This window comes from Phaethon lepturus, unplaced genomic scaffold, assembly GCF_000687285.1.
Source record: "Phaethon lepturus isolate BGI_N335 unplaced genomic scaffold, ASM68728v1 scaffold6111, whole genome shotgun sequence".
NCBI lineage: Eukaryota > Metazoa > Chordata > Aves > Phaethontiformes > Phaethontidae > Phaethon > Phaethon lepturus.
In genome coordinates this window covers 280-17,967 of record NW_010518392.1, presented here as the reverse complement: position 1 = coordinate 17,967, position 17,688 = coordinate 280, and the positions used below count along the sequence as shown (strand labels likewise).

The window sequence follows — 17,688 nt, the reverse complement described above, 5'->3', positions numbered from 1 at the left end:
GGCATCCAGAAGATGCTAAGCTACTCTGCATTACACAAGGATTTTTGGTCAGTGAAAACCCAGGTGAAAGGCCAAGAGATTGGAGTATTTACTTACTCAGGACCATCACATGTGCAGCACTTCACTGCAAGCTATGTCTTAAGGCAAGATTAATCTCTACATAATTTCCTGAACACTCCTGTTAAGTAGTAACACAATATTTTAAGGGTCTTTGCAGTAGAATTTATAACCTAGCTCTTTTTGAAGAGATTAATTTATTTGTGTTACTTAGAAGGAAAGATGCTGAGGATACTATCTATTTTTTTATTTATTAAATTCTGTAGTGAAATCTCACTTTCTCCACCTGCATTTCAAAGTTCATATTTTTCACTCAAAGTATCAACTGCTGTCCCACAACATCTTCTGTTCCTTTTGTAATTATTTTCTAAACTTTATTCTCCTGTCTGCTCGTAATTTATTCCACTAAAATCTTACGGAAGAAGCATCTCACTCCTCTTTAAATGCTTTCTGAAATTGTATCACTTCCTCTAAATACAATGGCCATAACTCTTTTATTTATTTTATTCATTATTATTCCTCTACCTTGTGAAGGTAGCAATGTGCCATCCCCTCCTTTTTCACTGTCTTCACTACTTGGATTACTTCTCCAGCTTGTGGATATGATAGAAGTCATATAGCTGTTATCTCTGTAAGAAGAAGTTATTCTTGTATCCTGTGATGCTGATACTTGGTTTGATATTATTGATGCATTAGAGAGAATCCAGACTGCAGTGATCTAACTGCAAGGCTCACTGATACCTTAGTGTGATGAATACTCAAGTCCATGTCTCTATATTTTCATGAGAGGAACCACAATAGTGGAAATGTCAGGTTATAGCAGCAGGACCAAATTTCTCAGCAAAGCTGAGGAAAGGAATGGGAGAGATACACAATGAGGAGTACAAAGAGAGAGGTGGATGGATGTTTGAATGGTGCAATATGGAAGTGGTTTTCCATGTCATGAAGTCCTGCAATCTCAGAAAAGCACATTGTGTTGTTTATCCCTTTACTGCACTTCTCATGCTATGTCTAAAGACATTTGGAATTTCTGCCCTAACTTCTTTTATTAGAAGACTATTTCAGAATGTCACTACTCTGATTAAGGGTGACCTTTTAACTTACCATGGCCATTTTATACTCATTTGCTCTTTTACTGATATTGTCCCATTGATTAAATAGGTCATATAGCCCTCTGTACATTTTTTACACTTTCACAGATTTACGTATCAGAGGACTGTGCCAGCATGAGCATATCCTAATTATCTCATTTGACCTTTCTGCCATATTCTATTCTCAACACTGTGCTCAGACCTTCGAAAACCACTTCCATTATTCTGCAGACACAAAATGGATCTATGGGCCTATGACAAGTTTTACAAAGAGATTTAGGTTTTAAAGACAAAAGCAGACATGAAATGGAACCTTTGAAGTGCAGACTCTTATAAAACATATTATAACCCCTGGGGATTAGAAACATAAACAGGACTAAAACTAGCCACTTTAACCTTCTAAATGTCTATTTCTAATCTAATTCATTAGTAACTAGATAACTAGATCTTTGACTATAGAATTCAGTAGACCTACATTTATTTATACCTCCTAGGAATTTCTCCATGTACCTAATCCTAGAGTTTAGGCTGCAGCAGCAAATAAAAACATTTGTAACTGAATATAATAAGAGAGAAAGGAACAGCTGTGGGGTATTATTTCCAATTACGATGATTGGTATATTATCAAAGTTTGCTACACAAATTGTACTCTGCACATTGGTTGAGATAGTTCTAGAAAAAGATATAAACCAATGTCAAATTAAATTGGTCTTTTGTGAAATGTAAAGATTTTATAGAGCATTTGAAACTTAATTTTGAATTTAGTTAGTATCAACGTTTCTGGAACATTTAGTTGATCTGAACCATTTTTGTTGGATCTTTTCATAATATCTAAGTTGTTTGGAGAATAAACACAGATTTTTTAAGATTTTTTTTCCCCCCATAACAGTGTCATTAGTACATAGAAACTCTGGCACTAATTAGCCAGTCAGAATTTTGAAAAAACCCAATCAAGCTTGACTTATGCTTACATAACTTATAAAAATTAGTCTTTAATGTAACTTGACTTTTTGCCATATCATCTGTGAAAAGATTTCTATGTATAACTACTATGAATAATTTAAAATATATTAAAATGGATCCAGAAGAGATTAAATCTTTCACAACTGACCATGGAAGAAAGTACAATGGTTGCAGATTCAAGTTAACTATCAAAGACAAAATATATGAAAGATAAAATTCCAATTAATTTTTAGGCACTAACTGATCACAAGATAGAACTGATAGAACTTTTATCTCTATTTCTCTAGGAGGGTGTACAATACATTCCTTTTTATATCTGTCAAAAGGAGTAGGAGCATGGAATATATCTGGCTTAGTACCAATCTAGAGAAGCTGCAGTCTGGTCTATGGAAGGCAGGTCAGTAGTAAGTCAAAAGCTACTTTTGGCAAGAGCTTCCTTACGGAATCTCCATCTGCATTCTAATACAAAGCACTTCTAACCTCTTTCAGTCTGTCAGTGGATGGGCATTTAAGGGCTGACCCTCTGCTTTACTAAGACTATAAAAGTTATTTGGGATACTGTCATGTCTTAATATCTTTTTTCAGTATGTTGTACATTGGTAGCCTGTCCTCACCAATCTCCATGTGACATTACCATGTAAATGTAATATTGATACTGAATTTAGCTGAAAACTTCTGTTGCCTTCAGAGGGCACTGCATCTGTCTTAAGAGTGAAGAAATATGCTATCTTGAATTGTTTTCAGTTTTATTTCAATTGTATACCTCATTCCTAAGTATGATGAAATATATCATACATCCAGTCCAAAGGTATCTGGTTTTCATTTTAATAGCCTTTTTGATGTACACATATGGAAAAAGATACCCACAGGAAAGAGCATTATGAAAAACCAAAGAACTAGAACAAAAACTACAAGATATAACTATGATGCCTATACCAGTGGCACAATCACCTACCATTTGTTCTCACGTTGTGCCTTGCGCTAATGACGAATTCATAAAACTGAGAAAAAGAAAAAAGAATGAAACTAGTATTTAAGACTGACAGGAATCACTGAAACTGGTGGACTTATTTGGGACACTTTGTGCATACTACAGTTTTTTTTCCATTGAAAAATACAGCACTGAAAAGTTTTGTTTGTTAGCAGTATCATCTAATATTGTAAACTACCCCATATGCAACTGAATTGGAAGTAAAATAAGTAATGGCTCAAACTCTTCAAATTGTCTTGGAGACATCGAAATCATTCATGAAAAGTGTAACAATCTACTTAATACACTGATAATTGGCTCCACAAAACTGAAAAGGAACTAGAATAGTGGGTATTGCCTTACCTGGGTAACCTTCTCTGTTACATTGTGCGTTCGATCTTTCACCTTAGGTGCAATAATTGCTTTCTCCGAAGAAGGAGGAGATGAAGATTTTTTTTCACTTTTGATATCTGAAAAGTTCAGTGTGAGTTGAGGAATTTTGTTGATTGTACTGTATTTGTTGAGATTTGAATCCGATGTGGATCCCAACAGACTTGACTTGATATGGTTAAAAGGCCCTGAAAAATCAGAACACATATTTAGTATTTGACAAATGAAGAGAAATAAGTTATCATTAATGTTTAAGTGGGATACGTTAAAAGTGTAGGTAAAAATTATTTTTCACTATGCTACTTGTTAGTAGTAAAATTTATCTACTTTTTAAAAATAACTTTATTGCTAATGAGAATCAAATCTAGTGTTGTATGTAAATATGAAATTTCCTTTACCAATAGATGACAATATTTTTTATAAAGTCAATGGATTGCAAAGTACATAATGCATCCACCTTGTTTTCATGTTACTGGATATGCTGGTATGCTCCATTATAATTCTGGCTGGATATAAAGACAATATTCTCATTTGTTTATAAAAGCAGAAACAGGACATACAATTATATGAGAGTGTCTGGACTGAGCAAAGGCTCTATTATCACAGCTGTGCTGTTGGTCATGCTTCCATGATAGTTAGTTCAAAAACACCTTTTGGTAAACTGGAAAATTGAGTAGACCCCTGCTGTACCCCTGTTGACTTATTAAGTAACTCGGACATTAATCAATGGAAATATTAGCCTAACATTGTCCTAAAAGCCTTTAATTCTGAACTACCACAAACTCACAAAATGTATTTCTTCAATTGTCATTACCAGCAAAATCTTGAAAACAACAGGGATACCCATATGTAGAATATTAATGGAGTATTTTATATACATTTAAACATCTTATATCACTTTAGTGCATCATGATAGATAAAAAATAGGGAATTTGTATACTTCATGAGGTACATATCCATTATAATTATTCTTTTCAATATGGGGCAAAGTTCTTTGTACAACAAGAAAGCTGTATAACTGGTTAGTATACTTATTTTGTACTGTCATCATAATGGTGGTCCAGATGCCAAAAATATCCATAGTAAGGAAAATTTGCTTGTGAGAATAACACTGGAAAAAAGAACTATAAAGACGTTTAGACAGTGTGAGCTAGATTCAGTTATGGATTTAAGAAAGAATCCAGGTCTTGCAGTCAGTATCAATGTATCTGAAGTGTGGGATCAAACGGTATTTCTCAGATCAACATGAGAACCTTACTGCATACTGATTCTATTGTGGGCAACAGTATGAAGTTTTTTCTTCTCCTGTTTTTTGGGGGTTTTTTTTTGTTTTCCTATGAGGGAAGCAAGAGTGGATGCTATGATTCAGGAACAGCCAATGGGGCAGGATTAGGCCTGTGGGGTAAATTTCAGAGTCAACAGTGGAACAACTGGATTGTGTTTGCAATGTGTGATTGAGTGAAATTCAAAGCAACTGGTGGCCTGGAGATAGCTGTGGGGAAATGTTTCAGGCAGAGCTGAATATACTTTTTTTTTTTTTTTTTTGGTGTAAAATTCTTTGATTGAGGACTGGTCTTTTCTCACACTGGCTTAGAATGCTTGCTGAAGAAACAGACTTTTAGTTTGCTTTCTTAGCTTAAAAGGATTTATACACATGCTTTCTACCTCCTAAATTCATGTTAATTATACATTAATCTGTGACAGAGATAGAAATCATCTACTACTCTGTTTGAAATTGTGCCACTGTGCAGAAAGAAATTCAAGATGACAAGGGAGGGCATGATGCTCTAGTACAATGTTAGCACAATGCTAACAGTTCAAGTCCTCCCCTGGGAGAGATCAGTCTGATGGTTCTGCTCTCAAGACTTTCTATATTTTGTCAAATGATCATTTCATGTAAGATAAACAAAAATTTGTGAGTGCTCTTACCACTAAACTACAAAATCTGTCCTTTGTTTTTGTCCTTAGACCAATGAACTGAGTATATTCTTTGTGGAATGGCTTCACTGGAAAAAGGAAGAAAGCACTACTTTTCTCCCACAAGGAATGTTAAAAAGCCTGGTACTGAGGAAACTGCCAAGGAATTGGAATATTGTGCTTGAATGCCTTTTGACCCAGGTAGGACCTGAATCTGTCTTTCACATCATCTACATAAGTCTACTAAAAAGTGGTCTTCAAAATAAATCAGGGCTCACAACCTCCTCAAAAATCAGTGAAGTAGCTAATCTGGCTGACGTGCTACATATGTATGGTCAGACTGCAGTTTTGCAGCTCTACTTCCCTACCTAGTTGTAGCAATTAATAATTTTTGAATATTGAGTAGCCTTAGACATGAGTGGGTTATCAAGTTGGGTCCGTTTGTCAGATGGACAAGATTCTTAATACCCAAGGAACTCAAAGGTAAGAGGAAACTAAGGGAGCTTAGGCAAACCCATGATTAGGTAGGACATAAGATTTTTTTTTTTTTAATAGTAAGATACTTTGTAGATGCTTAAATTGCATTGACGTTTTGCTTTCTGGAATTTAAAACTTTTATTGCTTCTGCTCCAAAGGGAATTACTCTCTCCTCCGCTACCTAAGATTCATGCCCTAGCATGTGATAGGAGACTTAAGTTAATTTTATGTGAGAATAAAACCTTTCTTTTTTATCCACCTTCTTTTACTTTAGAAAGTGCTGAAAGATATATATGTACCTCACTGATAATGGTAATTAATTGAAAGACGTTACTAACTTTAGTGAGCTGATACTTGACAGCTAGTGGACCTTTGCTATACTCCCATAGCAAGAAGCAAAAAAAGAGGGTCATTACAAATCACAATCACATTTGACACTAATTGGCACTCTGATTGACAGTTTCAGCAGAGCAGCCAAGACTTGAATAAGCAGGGAGAATGACATGCTTCTGCCTACCCTACAAAGAAGATTCTTTAAGGTAACATTTGAACCCCCAATTTTTATGGCAGGATTCCATTGTCCCTGCTTACACAATGTACTGAGAAACGATATCACTCTCCTGAGCCATCAGTCCATCGTCTTTCACCAGCAGCAAATACATTTATAAAAGTTGTTTTACCATACAGAGACTGCATTTTTTTCCCCAAGATTTTGCCAATATACACATGAAGCAAATGCAATGGTTTTGTAGTCCACGAATCGCTTTACAGAATATAGGTCATGCACTGCATGCAGTTTAGAGAGAAGACTTTACCAGGTACACACACTTTTTGCATCATGCATGAAGTCACAAACAAGTTGTCAGACATAGCTACAAATATTGCAGTTAAACTGAACACTTTAGTAACTGTTTTCTAGAAATGGAGGAATTCACTTAAAAATTATGTTCAGATTGTTTCTAAAAGATGTAGCTCAGTGCTGGTGAATAGAAACAATTTTGTAACTGCACTAAATATTATTTAAACATGAAATTGGCAATGAAGTTCATGCATGCACATTTTAATACTACAGGAAGCTTGAAACCATACCCCCTGCCATCCAGGAACGTGAAACTAGTTTTAAGGAGACAAAAGAGGAATAAGTGAAGATACTTCCACAAGGCTCCTGATAACCAATTATTTTATTTTTGAGATACTTAACTGAAAACTAAGCACTTTATAACAACAGATTGTTTGTTAGTGGCCCTGCCCGATTATACACCCTTTCACAGGTAAAACTCCTGGTAGCTTCACTAGAAGTTTTGCCTGCTTAAGGACAACAGCACTGAGTTAAATAACTATGATATATTCTATCTCCCTCCCTTCCTTTTGTGAATTAACAGAAAATCAAATCAAATGACCGTTTAACTATGCCTTCACTTTTTCCATGGATTGGTAGTTAGTGCTTTGAGAAAATAGTTAAGGGAATAACTAAGTGTTTAACAAATATGATTTCAGTAATGCACCTGGCCCTAGAGAGGTCAGCATGAGAATGTTGCATTTGAACATTTCATACAGCAGGCAAAGTAACATGCCAAAAAGTGTGGCTCTTTGAAACACTGGAAAGTACAGTCTAAATGTATACTTTACCTTTGACATTGCGACCATTGTCTGGTATTCAGCATAATAAAAGTGAAGAAAAAGAGAGAAAAAAAGACAACTAAAATCTACATCAGAAAAAGCAGAAAATATTGCCTCAAAATATGTATGGGGTTTGAATTGAAATATTTTTGCACCTCCTTGATTATATTATGTAGACTTTTAGTCAAGATGAAGTCACTTTGACAATAGGGATATAATCTGTAAAAGTGTTTGGAGTAGATCAGCAGTAGGTAGTCATCTATGGCTCTAGATGACTTGCCTGAATACTAACACGGTAAAAATGTTTTTCCACAAGTCCAGCACTGGGTTGGAAGTCAAAAGTGCTAACCCAAGAAGTGGTAATTAGCCACACGTAATTACGTGAGGCTGAGACACCCATGGCGCTGGGTGGCGGCGCAGGCTGGCTGGCTGCGTGGGTGAGGGGCTGCGCAGGTGGCCCTGCACAGACCCCAGGCCCTGCGGCCCGCCCAGGACTCACAGGAGGAAAAGTTTTTACCATGGCAGCAAGCTGAGCAGTGCCTTTTCTGAGTAAATACTGGAGAAACACTGAGGAGAAAGATATACCTTAAACCTTTCTTCAGCTCGCAGGTGCCTTTCCGCAAGGTAAAAGTGGCAAAGCTCTCTGTCCTCACAGGCACACCCAGCCCTGAATCCTCTCATGACATCAAACCTCTTTAGGGAGAATATTATTATTGTTGTTGTTATTATTGTTACTTATTATTTTAAAGAAACCACACAGGTGGATAGGTAGAAGCCACCCTATTCATGGGCCTATTCATGACCCACAGGCCACCCTCCCTTCACATCGTGCCCCTGCCCGGCTGTGGCGGCTCTGAGGTGGGGTGTGAGTCAGTTTGGGCGAGGGCCCCAGGGCTGGCAGGGAGCGCGGGGCCAGGTGCAGGATGCGGTCCTGCTCCTGTGTGCTGCCGGCCACTGTGACCAGCTTACCAACTTTTAAAGGTGCGTTTGGCTCGAGCTCATGTTCACCTGCAGTTGTCCCGCCGCTGACAGCCACCTCCTAGGGCTGAGGTGGCTGTGCCCCCATCTGCCCCAGCGGCAGCCCTGTCCCTGCAGGCGGCCCGCTTCAGCCCCGCTCTGGAAAAAGGCTGTGGCCTTCTCCTGTGAGGGCAATCGAAGGTGGTCTTGGACCTTGTCCGTGGCATCATGTCACACCTGCTGCCTGTCTGGCTTTTCCTCAGCTTCCTGAGGACTGGGGAGCACGGGACATCGAGCTGGACCGTCTGGACCACGGGTGTGGTAGAGTGTTTAGCTCCTCTCAGCCTGAAGCCTTTCTGTGCCAGGCTTCTGTAGCAGTAAAGCAGATTTTGTAGGCTGAGTTAGGCTCAAAAGCCTGTTGTTTTTTCAGAGACTGCCAGGGTGTTACTGAGTTCACTTTCTGAAGACAACAAAATTCCCAAAGCGTCCCTGTGAACCTGTACCCGCCTGCAAAATCTGGACTGCTGGCATTTCAGGTGAGAAGGGCTTGGCTGGAATTTGGGTGGTAGTGGAAGGCACAGTTCCTGCCCTGCTACTTTTGTTGTCAAATAGGCAAATTTATAATGGAATCCAGTCAAATACACTCAAACAAACTTAAAAACCTAGATTGTCTTTTTTTAGGGTAAAATTTTATAATGGAATCCAGTCAAATACACTCAAATAAACTTAAAAACCTAAATTGTCTTTTTTTAGGGTAAAACCTTTCAGCATATAATGGCCACAGCTATGATAATTTTAGTGATAGGCAATTAGGCTACATAGATTAATTTAACACATGAAATAATTTATACTCTCAATTGCCTTTCAAAAAAAAATTGTCTGTGGGTGAATTACTGTAGTTTGTATTGAGCTATGTAATGCTATTCTCTTCTGTCAGAATTCTGCTATACTGATTCAATTAATATTATTTGAACTGGAACAGGTGGAAAAAAATTGCATCCTGAATTGTCTTTTCAAACAGAGTAGTAGTTTTCAGTGGGTTCAGGAAAATTCAGAATTATTTTGTCAGAATCTGTGAGTCCAGAGAAGATGATTTAGGCTGAATCCTGGTTGCCTAACTTGCATGGATAATTTTATAGCAACAATAGGGTTTTATGACTCACTGTTGTGTAAGGCAAGCAGGACTTGCTGGCTAAATTTAAACATCTTTTCAGCATAAGGTGCCAAATTCTAATATGCTTGGAAGCAGATGGCATCAAGGATAGTTACTAATTCTAATGCAATTCTGAGAGCCATCCTCTGTTCTGCTGTACTTTTTTAGAATGCGTATGTATGACCTAAATTTAGGGCCAGATTCTTTACTGTTTTGTAGCTTAAGCAGAGTGAAATGAGAGTGGCAGTGTTTTATCTATTTACACTGTAAATGTAAAAATGTACATGACATGAGAGGCCATAGGAATTCGAATGAATTATTGACTTCTCATAGTAAAACTTATTTTCCTTAGTATTTAACATTTGAAAAATATTGTTCAGTGAAATGGAACTAGAAATTTTTGCTCCTCCATGCAGCAAGTATTAAATTATGTGGTGATTTCTGCATGAGCTTTGTACCACCACAACCAAAGAAACTTAATATTCAAACTAGTTTTTACACATTTTCATCATACAACTGTATGAAGAATGACCAGTTGGGAATTGCTTTAATGAGAATAAATTCTAAAAATAGAAATTGACAAAACAGATATTTTTAAATGTGTTTTATTTGAAAGGTTAGTTTAAATATCTGGGGAAGTTGAAACCAAGATGAAGCTCATGCAATGGTCCAAAACACATGCCAAGGTTTAGCCTTGGAGATTTTTGCCTCCACATCCTGATCTTGAAATCTTGTCTTGAATGTGAACATGAAATATAGCATAATGGTATGGTTTAGGATAGGTTTAATTGAATTTTCAGGTTAATTTGAACTGAAAAAAAAAATCAGAGTCCAAAAGAAACAGAAATAAAGAAAGAAATATTTACCCATTATATATAATAGAGGAACAATAACTGTAAAGAATAATTAGTTCTGCTATTCTAGGAGTTAATCTGGATGGCAGAGGAGCATCCAGACTTGTATTTTAGGAGATGTACAGAAGCAAAGAGCCCTTGATGTGGACCTTCCAAAAGGCAGGAGAACTTAAAGGAATTTTAAACTTGCGGTGAATGAATAGGAGAAAAACAGGCAATCATTGAAAATGAAAATTTGCTTTCTTACTAATTTATGAATCTGTGCCCAGTTTTCCATGACATATTTTTGAAATCTTAAAATACTCCACACACGTTCCTTGTCATCTGGCTTGAATAAAAAGTATGCAATTCAAGTCATTAGACCATCAGTAGCTGCAGAAACATTGTATATGTGGCACTTTTCTGTGAAAGCCAGTTTCAAAGGTGCCTCTCCATTCACAGGGCTTTCAATCCTTTGCTAAGCTGTTTCCCATGTTTTTTAAACTCCTTTTCTCCAACAAGAAATCATGGACCACACTCCATGACTTTGCAAAATTAGGAGAGACGGTAGAAGACAGAGGAAACATCTTTGTAAATTTTGCTAGTTGCAAGAATATACTAACACAAAGAGAAAATCACATTTATATGAATTTTACACTAAGAATTTCACCATTTCACTAAGTATTTCAGTAAGCATTACACAAAGCATTTCAATGGAGTTGCTGAGGGTATTTCGTCCAGTGTGAGAGAAAAAATATGTCTCAGTGATGGATCAGTGAATATACAATGTACACATTACAGATTTAAGAAAAATAAAGTGATCAGTCTCTGAGGTAGGATTTCATACAATCAAAGACAATCTAGTATATGTGCATATGGGACAGAACTGTGCATACAACTTTGACTTGACCATCTGATTCCTTCCCCCCCCCCCAAATACCAATATTAGCTTTAGGAACATTGGGCCCAATTTTTCTATATCCCTATACAGAAGGCAGATGGTACTCTAAGAGAAACACCATGATTTCATTGGTCTGCTTAGACACGAAAAACTGTATTTAGTGTAAATAAGCCTGGCATATTTGGGCCCTTAATATTTTTACTGTACCTTTGAATGTATACAGCTGATTATATTTAGTTTTGCTTACAAAGTGATGATAATTACTATGAAAAATTGCAGTAATTCCTTTCTTAGTACATCAGAGAATACTGATTGACTTTCTACCATACCTTCGCTTGCGTGACGGTCCCTAAAAATGTTCTTGGGATGGACGTTAAAGCCTTCTATGTCATGTACTGAAGATGCTCTTCGTATACTACAAATGCTTTCCTTTGATCTGGAATGGGTTAATGGATTGCTTGTCTGCATCATGTCAGGGTAAAGTCTGTCCCATTGCTGTTTAGGTGATGAATGGTCAAGGGGACCTGATATATTAACCAAAGGCAAACATTTACTGGGTTGAATCAGTGCTTTTGTATCATCCACTTCTGAAGGACTACAGCTTTCTTTTGTAGGTGATTTAAAGTGCTTCATAGCCACTGAGTCATCGCTGTGCTTAGATGAATCGACTATCACTGCATCAGGGTCTTCCTGTGGTAAGGACTGCTTTCTGTATGTTAAGAGTCTCAGTCCAGGTAGCCGGAACCCAAAAAGTCTGCCTACATGTAAATACATACAAAAGAAGAAAATATTACATATTAGTTTCTTGTCACGAAAATCTGCTTTTTTCACACACAGTCAGAGTGCATAATAATAGCTATAAATAATTGACCTATTCCTAATAAATTACCATGCATAACAATAGAACGTGTAAATATGGAAATATGTAGCTGTAAGTTTGTTATAGCCATAACGTTAAAGGATTTCATACTTCAGTCAGACCTAAGTTATTGAGCTCAGAATAGGGATAGCAACATTGATTCTACAGTGTGTTTTAAAAGAGATAAGGTTATCTGTTTTGATAGTTCTTTCTAAAATAAAAATCTGTGCCTCTATAAAAGATTGCTAAAACATGTCGAACTACTTGGTAGCTGTTATCCTGAAACAGGTATTTGTGGATTCTATTATTACTGGAACTCCATGTGCTTAAAAGTGTACTGCTGTTTTATTCGTTTATTGGCTAGAAGTTAAACAGGATGATGCCAGTTCTAACCCATCAGGAAAGAAAAGTAAGTTGTGTATCAGTTTTGCCACAATCCTTTCCAATACTTACATTTTACCATTAAATGAAACACTTATTTTGAATGAGTTTAAAATGAAAAGTAAAGGAACACACAGGAAGAAAAAAAGTTCTCATGCCTCAATTGCACCTATAAAACGCAATTGCCTTTTTGTACATTTGCATGGGTGTGGACTTAGTTGGGCTTGGTATATTGAATGGCAGGATAGGCTATTCCGAGTGTGTGGAAAACTAACAACTTTGTGTAATGGTAAGAAATATCAGTAGCTGAGAGGAAGTGTAAAATATGGTGCAAATAAAGAAAATATAGGGGAAGAACTGTAAAATCTACAGACTTTCCCTCTTAAAAAAACAAACCCAGATAGCAAATATTTTTAAGTAATGTGTAATACAATTCACAAATGGAGGCACAGGGAGCTCTGTTGTACAGAAAACATAGTAAACAGTTTAGAAAAAGAAATGCTAAAAAAAATTAACCAAATAAAATAATTGAGATAATTGAAATGATCAGATGTTATTGTGTAAACAGTCTGACTTATCTAATAGCTTCTTGTCACTCATCACTTTGCTACATGAGTGTTTTCTGTAGTGAAACAGTAACAAAATGATTTCTCAGAGGACATCTTGAAATGTCTTGTTATTCTTTCTTACTGGGATAAGAAATTCTGTTTGGGATAAGATTTCATTCTTTCAGTCAGTTTTAATCGCCAGCATTTGTAGCTAGCAATTGTTTATTAATATTTAGCACTGAAATTTATCATCCCATACTGAAATGTTTTGAAATAGTCTTTTATTGATGCTTATGCCCAATAGTAAGTGTAGAGCAATTGATGGCACAGCTTAATCATTTAATCTTTTACCGTGAATGTCCTATATATTTAGTGTTGAATTTATTTTGAATTCTAAATGAATGAGAGTGCCTTGCTCTTCTTAAAGGAAAACCTGTGTAAGAGCTAAAGTTTCTATACTAGATGACACCACAGGTCCATTTAGCACACTGTCGTGCCTCTGATATTTTCCAGTAGTGGATACATGGAGAAGGAGTTTAAGAACCACTGCATTGTGTTATTTCTCCCAGTAAATTTACTCGGTTTCTGGTTATCTGCAGTTCAGAAAATTTCTGAGACAAAGACTGTGTTCAAACCACAAACTGAATGTCTGGTGTACCTTTCTTCCATGAATTTGTCTCAGTGCTTTTGAAACACAGCTGTACTTTGATCTGCAAAGCATCCTATAGGAAACAGTTCCATAATTTTAGCATACCTTTGTGAAAAAGTACTTCCCCTTGCTTGCTCTAAACTTGTTGCCTTGGGGAGGGTGCTAGTTCTTATGATATGAAAAATAGCTAATAATTGCTCCCTCTTTATAGTCTCAATAATGTTTATAGCTTTTCATACATCTGTTGCATTCCTCTTTGCATACCTCTTTTCCAAGCTGAAGAATGCTAGTCTAACTATATTGTGTATCTCTGATCATCCTTCTCACACTTATCAGTTCCTTTTCATTTCTAATGTAATCCTTTTTGACAGTAGCCTGAGCTATTCCCAGACTCAGGAATCAATGCAATGACATAATGGCTTTTTGTCTTGATCTTAGTTCCTTTCCTTATAATTCCTAATATTTGATTTGCCTTTTTCAGTTATTTTTCTAGTCTGTGCTAATTTAAGATATTTTTGCAACAACTGAGAGATTTCTTTCTTGATTGTTAACAGATAATTTAGTCTCTATTATTATGTCTGTAAAAAATTTTGTTTGCTGTGTTATCACTCGGCCACTCAGTACCATAGGATAAGTCTGTAAATCTCATATTATATTCTGAATCATTTTGTGACATCTGCAAACATTCTTACCTCACTGTTTGCACCTTTTTATTGAAAATTGAAAATGTATTAAATAGTAAAGAACCTGTGAGACTCTACTGATAACATCTCAGTATTTAGAAATCTGGCCATTTATTTCCGTCCTTTTTTTCCTACTTTAAAGTATAAATCCACATAACAATCTTCCTTTTTTTTTCCTTAATGATTTCTGAAAAAGCTTGTTGAATTCCAGATATTTAGCACTGAATCTATTACTCTAATGCATGTACACACACAACAACGCAGTAGACAGAAATCTCTATTACATAAAAACAGAGTCATGCATGTTTTAAACAGCAGCTAGAGTTGCCAGTTTTCAATCTGCACAGTGATATTCAGCAGAGTGTACCTTGGGAACATGCATATTTCTTCTAACTTACTAAGTATACTTGAACAAATTGCTTACAGTTGAAATGAGTGATGTACATAAAAAATAATTTTATTACTTTTAAATGCAGGTAGAATTGAGTTCTAAAGCAGTTCATAAATCAATTTTGAAAGCTTATTGGATCAAAAGTGAAACAAATACTATAATTCTCTTTTCATCAATCACATTGAACTTAAAAATCCCATTCATAAGGTTTTCTGGCATTAGACACTGTTAAAGGATTTTTGCTGGCACTCTGTGTTAGTCATATTCGTGGTGGTGCAGATGGTCTTTTCTGCTTCATCAAGTTAATACGACCATGTTACACTGCATTACTGATTTAGCTGTCTAACTGCTATTCAGCTGGAAAGAATAGTCTGAGAATTTTGCTTCTTGCTAAGACTCTTAGGCATGAAATATAAAACTTGAGTAGCTTTTTATGAGTAGCTTTTTACTGTTCTTCTATAAACTCTAATAAATGGTCTCAAAGTTAAAACCCCAATTTCCTGTTTTTTAATTCAAATATTCTTTAGAGGAGGAATATTGTTATTCAACGTATAAGCTATATGATGTGTTGGACATGCAGCTCCCTCCTGCAGTACTGCAGCTAAAGCTATTAGGAGGTCCATTCAGAATTTGAGTAATTTCCATTACACTTCCTTGCTCAGCTCAGTAATAATACAATTTGTCATGAAGCAAAATTCATTGCCCCAGGCCCGCTGTCCCAGTATAGACTCGAAGGGTCAGTGGAAGATTTCCTAGCATACTATGTATGAGGTAAAATCTTTTTTTGAAAGTGGACAACCCCCGCTTTGTGTAGGTATGATGTCAGAGCAGATTTATCTTGGCTTACAATACTGAAACATTTTTGAGATGCAACTAGCTATTTACTATAAATATACAGATAATATTACATTAAAATCTTTCTGTTCTGTTGAAGCTGAAGACTAGATTGCCAAGTTCTTCTGAGTGCTGAGTCAGAAATTTGTATAATTGTGGCTTGCTAAGAGCAATTGAGGAAAGCAGTTGAGTCTGAGTCACAATTCCAGGCTTACATTCCACCTCCTTCTTTCAAACCTTGCTTCACTGAATAAGTAGTTTGCAAATGAGTTAATCTGTTCGTTGTATTTATTCTCTGTGCCATCTCAGCTAACCCTTAGAGTTTCTAAATAGTATAACTCACTCCAAAAATATACTGCGGATAAGAAAGGACACTTCTAAACTGTTGGCAGATGTAGTTATCTCTAAAGTCCCAAATTCAAATAGGCTTTTTTTGCCTTCTGAAAGCCTTTTTTAATTCTATCTCATATTTTGGGCGATCAAAGGATAAAATATTTAGAATTCATGGAAATAAAATATTTTGGTTAATAGTTTTGTGAAAAAAAGTAGGAAAAAACCTATCCTCATAACAAAAATTAATAACCTTGCTTTTCCATAACTGTTGAAATGGGAAATGTTAACATTAATGGAAAATTGCAATTCTTAAACACAAAGTACCATCATATAGAATATTGTGGTGGGGGAAAAAAAAAGAATGAAAATTGGTTCCCAACAGTTCTGATCATAGTTGCACATTTCCTGCCCATCCATGCAAATTTCATTTTGAAAATGGGGTATTCCAGCAAAAACATATCTGAATAAGGTTTTCTTTAGTAACCTAATACACTTGAGCGACAGATAATTCCTCTATCTGTTCTGTCTGAGCATTCTGTAACATGGAAGGGAAATGATATTTGGCCTGCATATCGCCTTGCTATAGTGAAGGTACTCCTCTAACTTCGATTGATGAAAATGTAAACTTACGTACTAGACACCGTGGCAAAGTCAGAGAAGTGTCTACAACTGAGAGAGTTTTACTTTCACTACAATTTCTTCAGTGGTTTTAGCATTACTGATCTACGCTATTGTGCTATCCCAAAGTCTGTTTAGCCCATGTCAATCCCATGCACATGGGATTCCTGGTTTCCTATCCTGAGCACCGCAGAAGAGTAGCCCTAAGAGACAGCAGCTGTGAGGTCATGATGGGTCCTCAAAGAATTGCTCAGCTAGTTTTTGTAGTATCTCTAGTAGCATTCTTACTTTCATGTTGATGCAGAGAAGTAGTTATCCAGAAATGAGTATCTGAAGCTGCTTTCAGATAAGTCAACAAAAGGGAAAAGAAGTGATAGCTGTTCTCAGTCTCCCTATCTGTTAGCTAGATTTAGTCTATTAGACTCTCAACCTTCTCTAGATTTAGACTTTCCAATATCAAATAAAGGAGCTCAAATGCACAAAAAGTTTGTACAGGATTAATTATGTGAGGTGTAGAAACTGTCAGAACTCTTTCCTGGTATGATGTATCACCTGTCCCAGGCTGAGCGCTAAACCAAATTCTACCCATGTGCTTGTACAACCTGTTAACGGTGGTACAGTGTTGAAGAAAACAGTCTTGAATAGTTTTATCATAGTGGATGACTGGTCTGGTTATAATATGAAACATATGTTACTCTTTTAGTATATAAGATTAAAGAATACAACATACATAATCCACAAAGATCAACCTATTCTAAATGGAGAGAGATTTCTTTGACAAGGGCAGGTAAAGTAGGTTGATTATGATAGACTGTCCTCCAGAGCATGGGTTAATTCAACAATGCGTTTGTTCTGAAACTTCCCCAAACAATGAGCAAAATTATTTTCACAAAAGGAGTGCAAGTCAGGCCTTTGCTGAAGGATATTCTGATAATTGAATGCCTACTGTCAAGGAATTTTCAGGATCCAGGTTATCAGAAATACAGACACTGGCAATTATTGAATTACTGCTCAAAGGCTTGGAAACTTGGAAACATCTAACAACTCATGCAACAGACTGAAG

At 36.3% G+C, this 17,688-nt stretch overlaps 1 protein-coding gene across 1 annotated transcript in view; it reads right to left on the bottom strand.

Annotated features, from left to right (window-relative positions):
• KCNH7 (potassium voltage-gated channel, subfamily H (eag-related), member 7) overlaps window positions 1–14,222 on the bottom strand; it is a gene marked incomplete at its 5' end in the record, with an annotated part of 81,110 nt that extends 66,888 nt beyond the window's left edge. Inside the window, 5 exons of the mRNA XM_010296712.1 lie at window positions 3,445–3,659; window positions 6,955–6,978; window positions 7,495–7,515; window positions 11,659–12,087; window positions 14,142–14,222. Of these exons, the coding sequence (XP_010295014.1) occupies window positions 3,445–3,659; window positions 6,955–6,978; window positions 7,495–7,515; window positions 11,659–12,087; window positions 14,142–14,222 (770 nt within the window). The remainder of the gene's footprint in view (window positions 1–3,444; window positions 3,660–6,954; window positions 6,979–7,494; window positions 7,516–11,658; window positions 12,088–14,141) is intronic.
• Window positions 14,223–17,688: the final 3,466 nt, after the last annotated feature.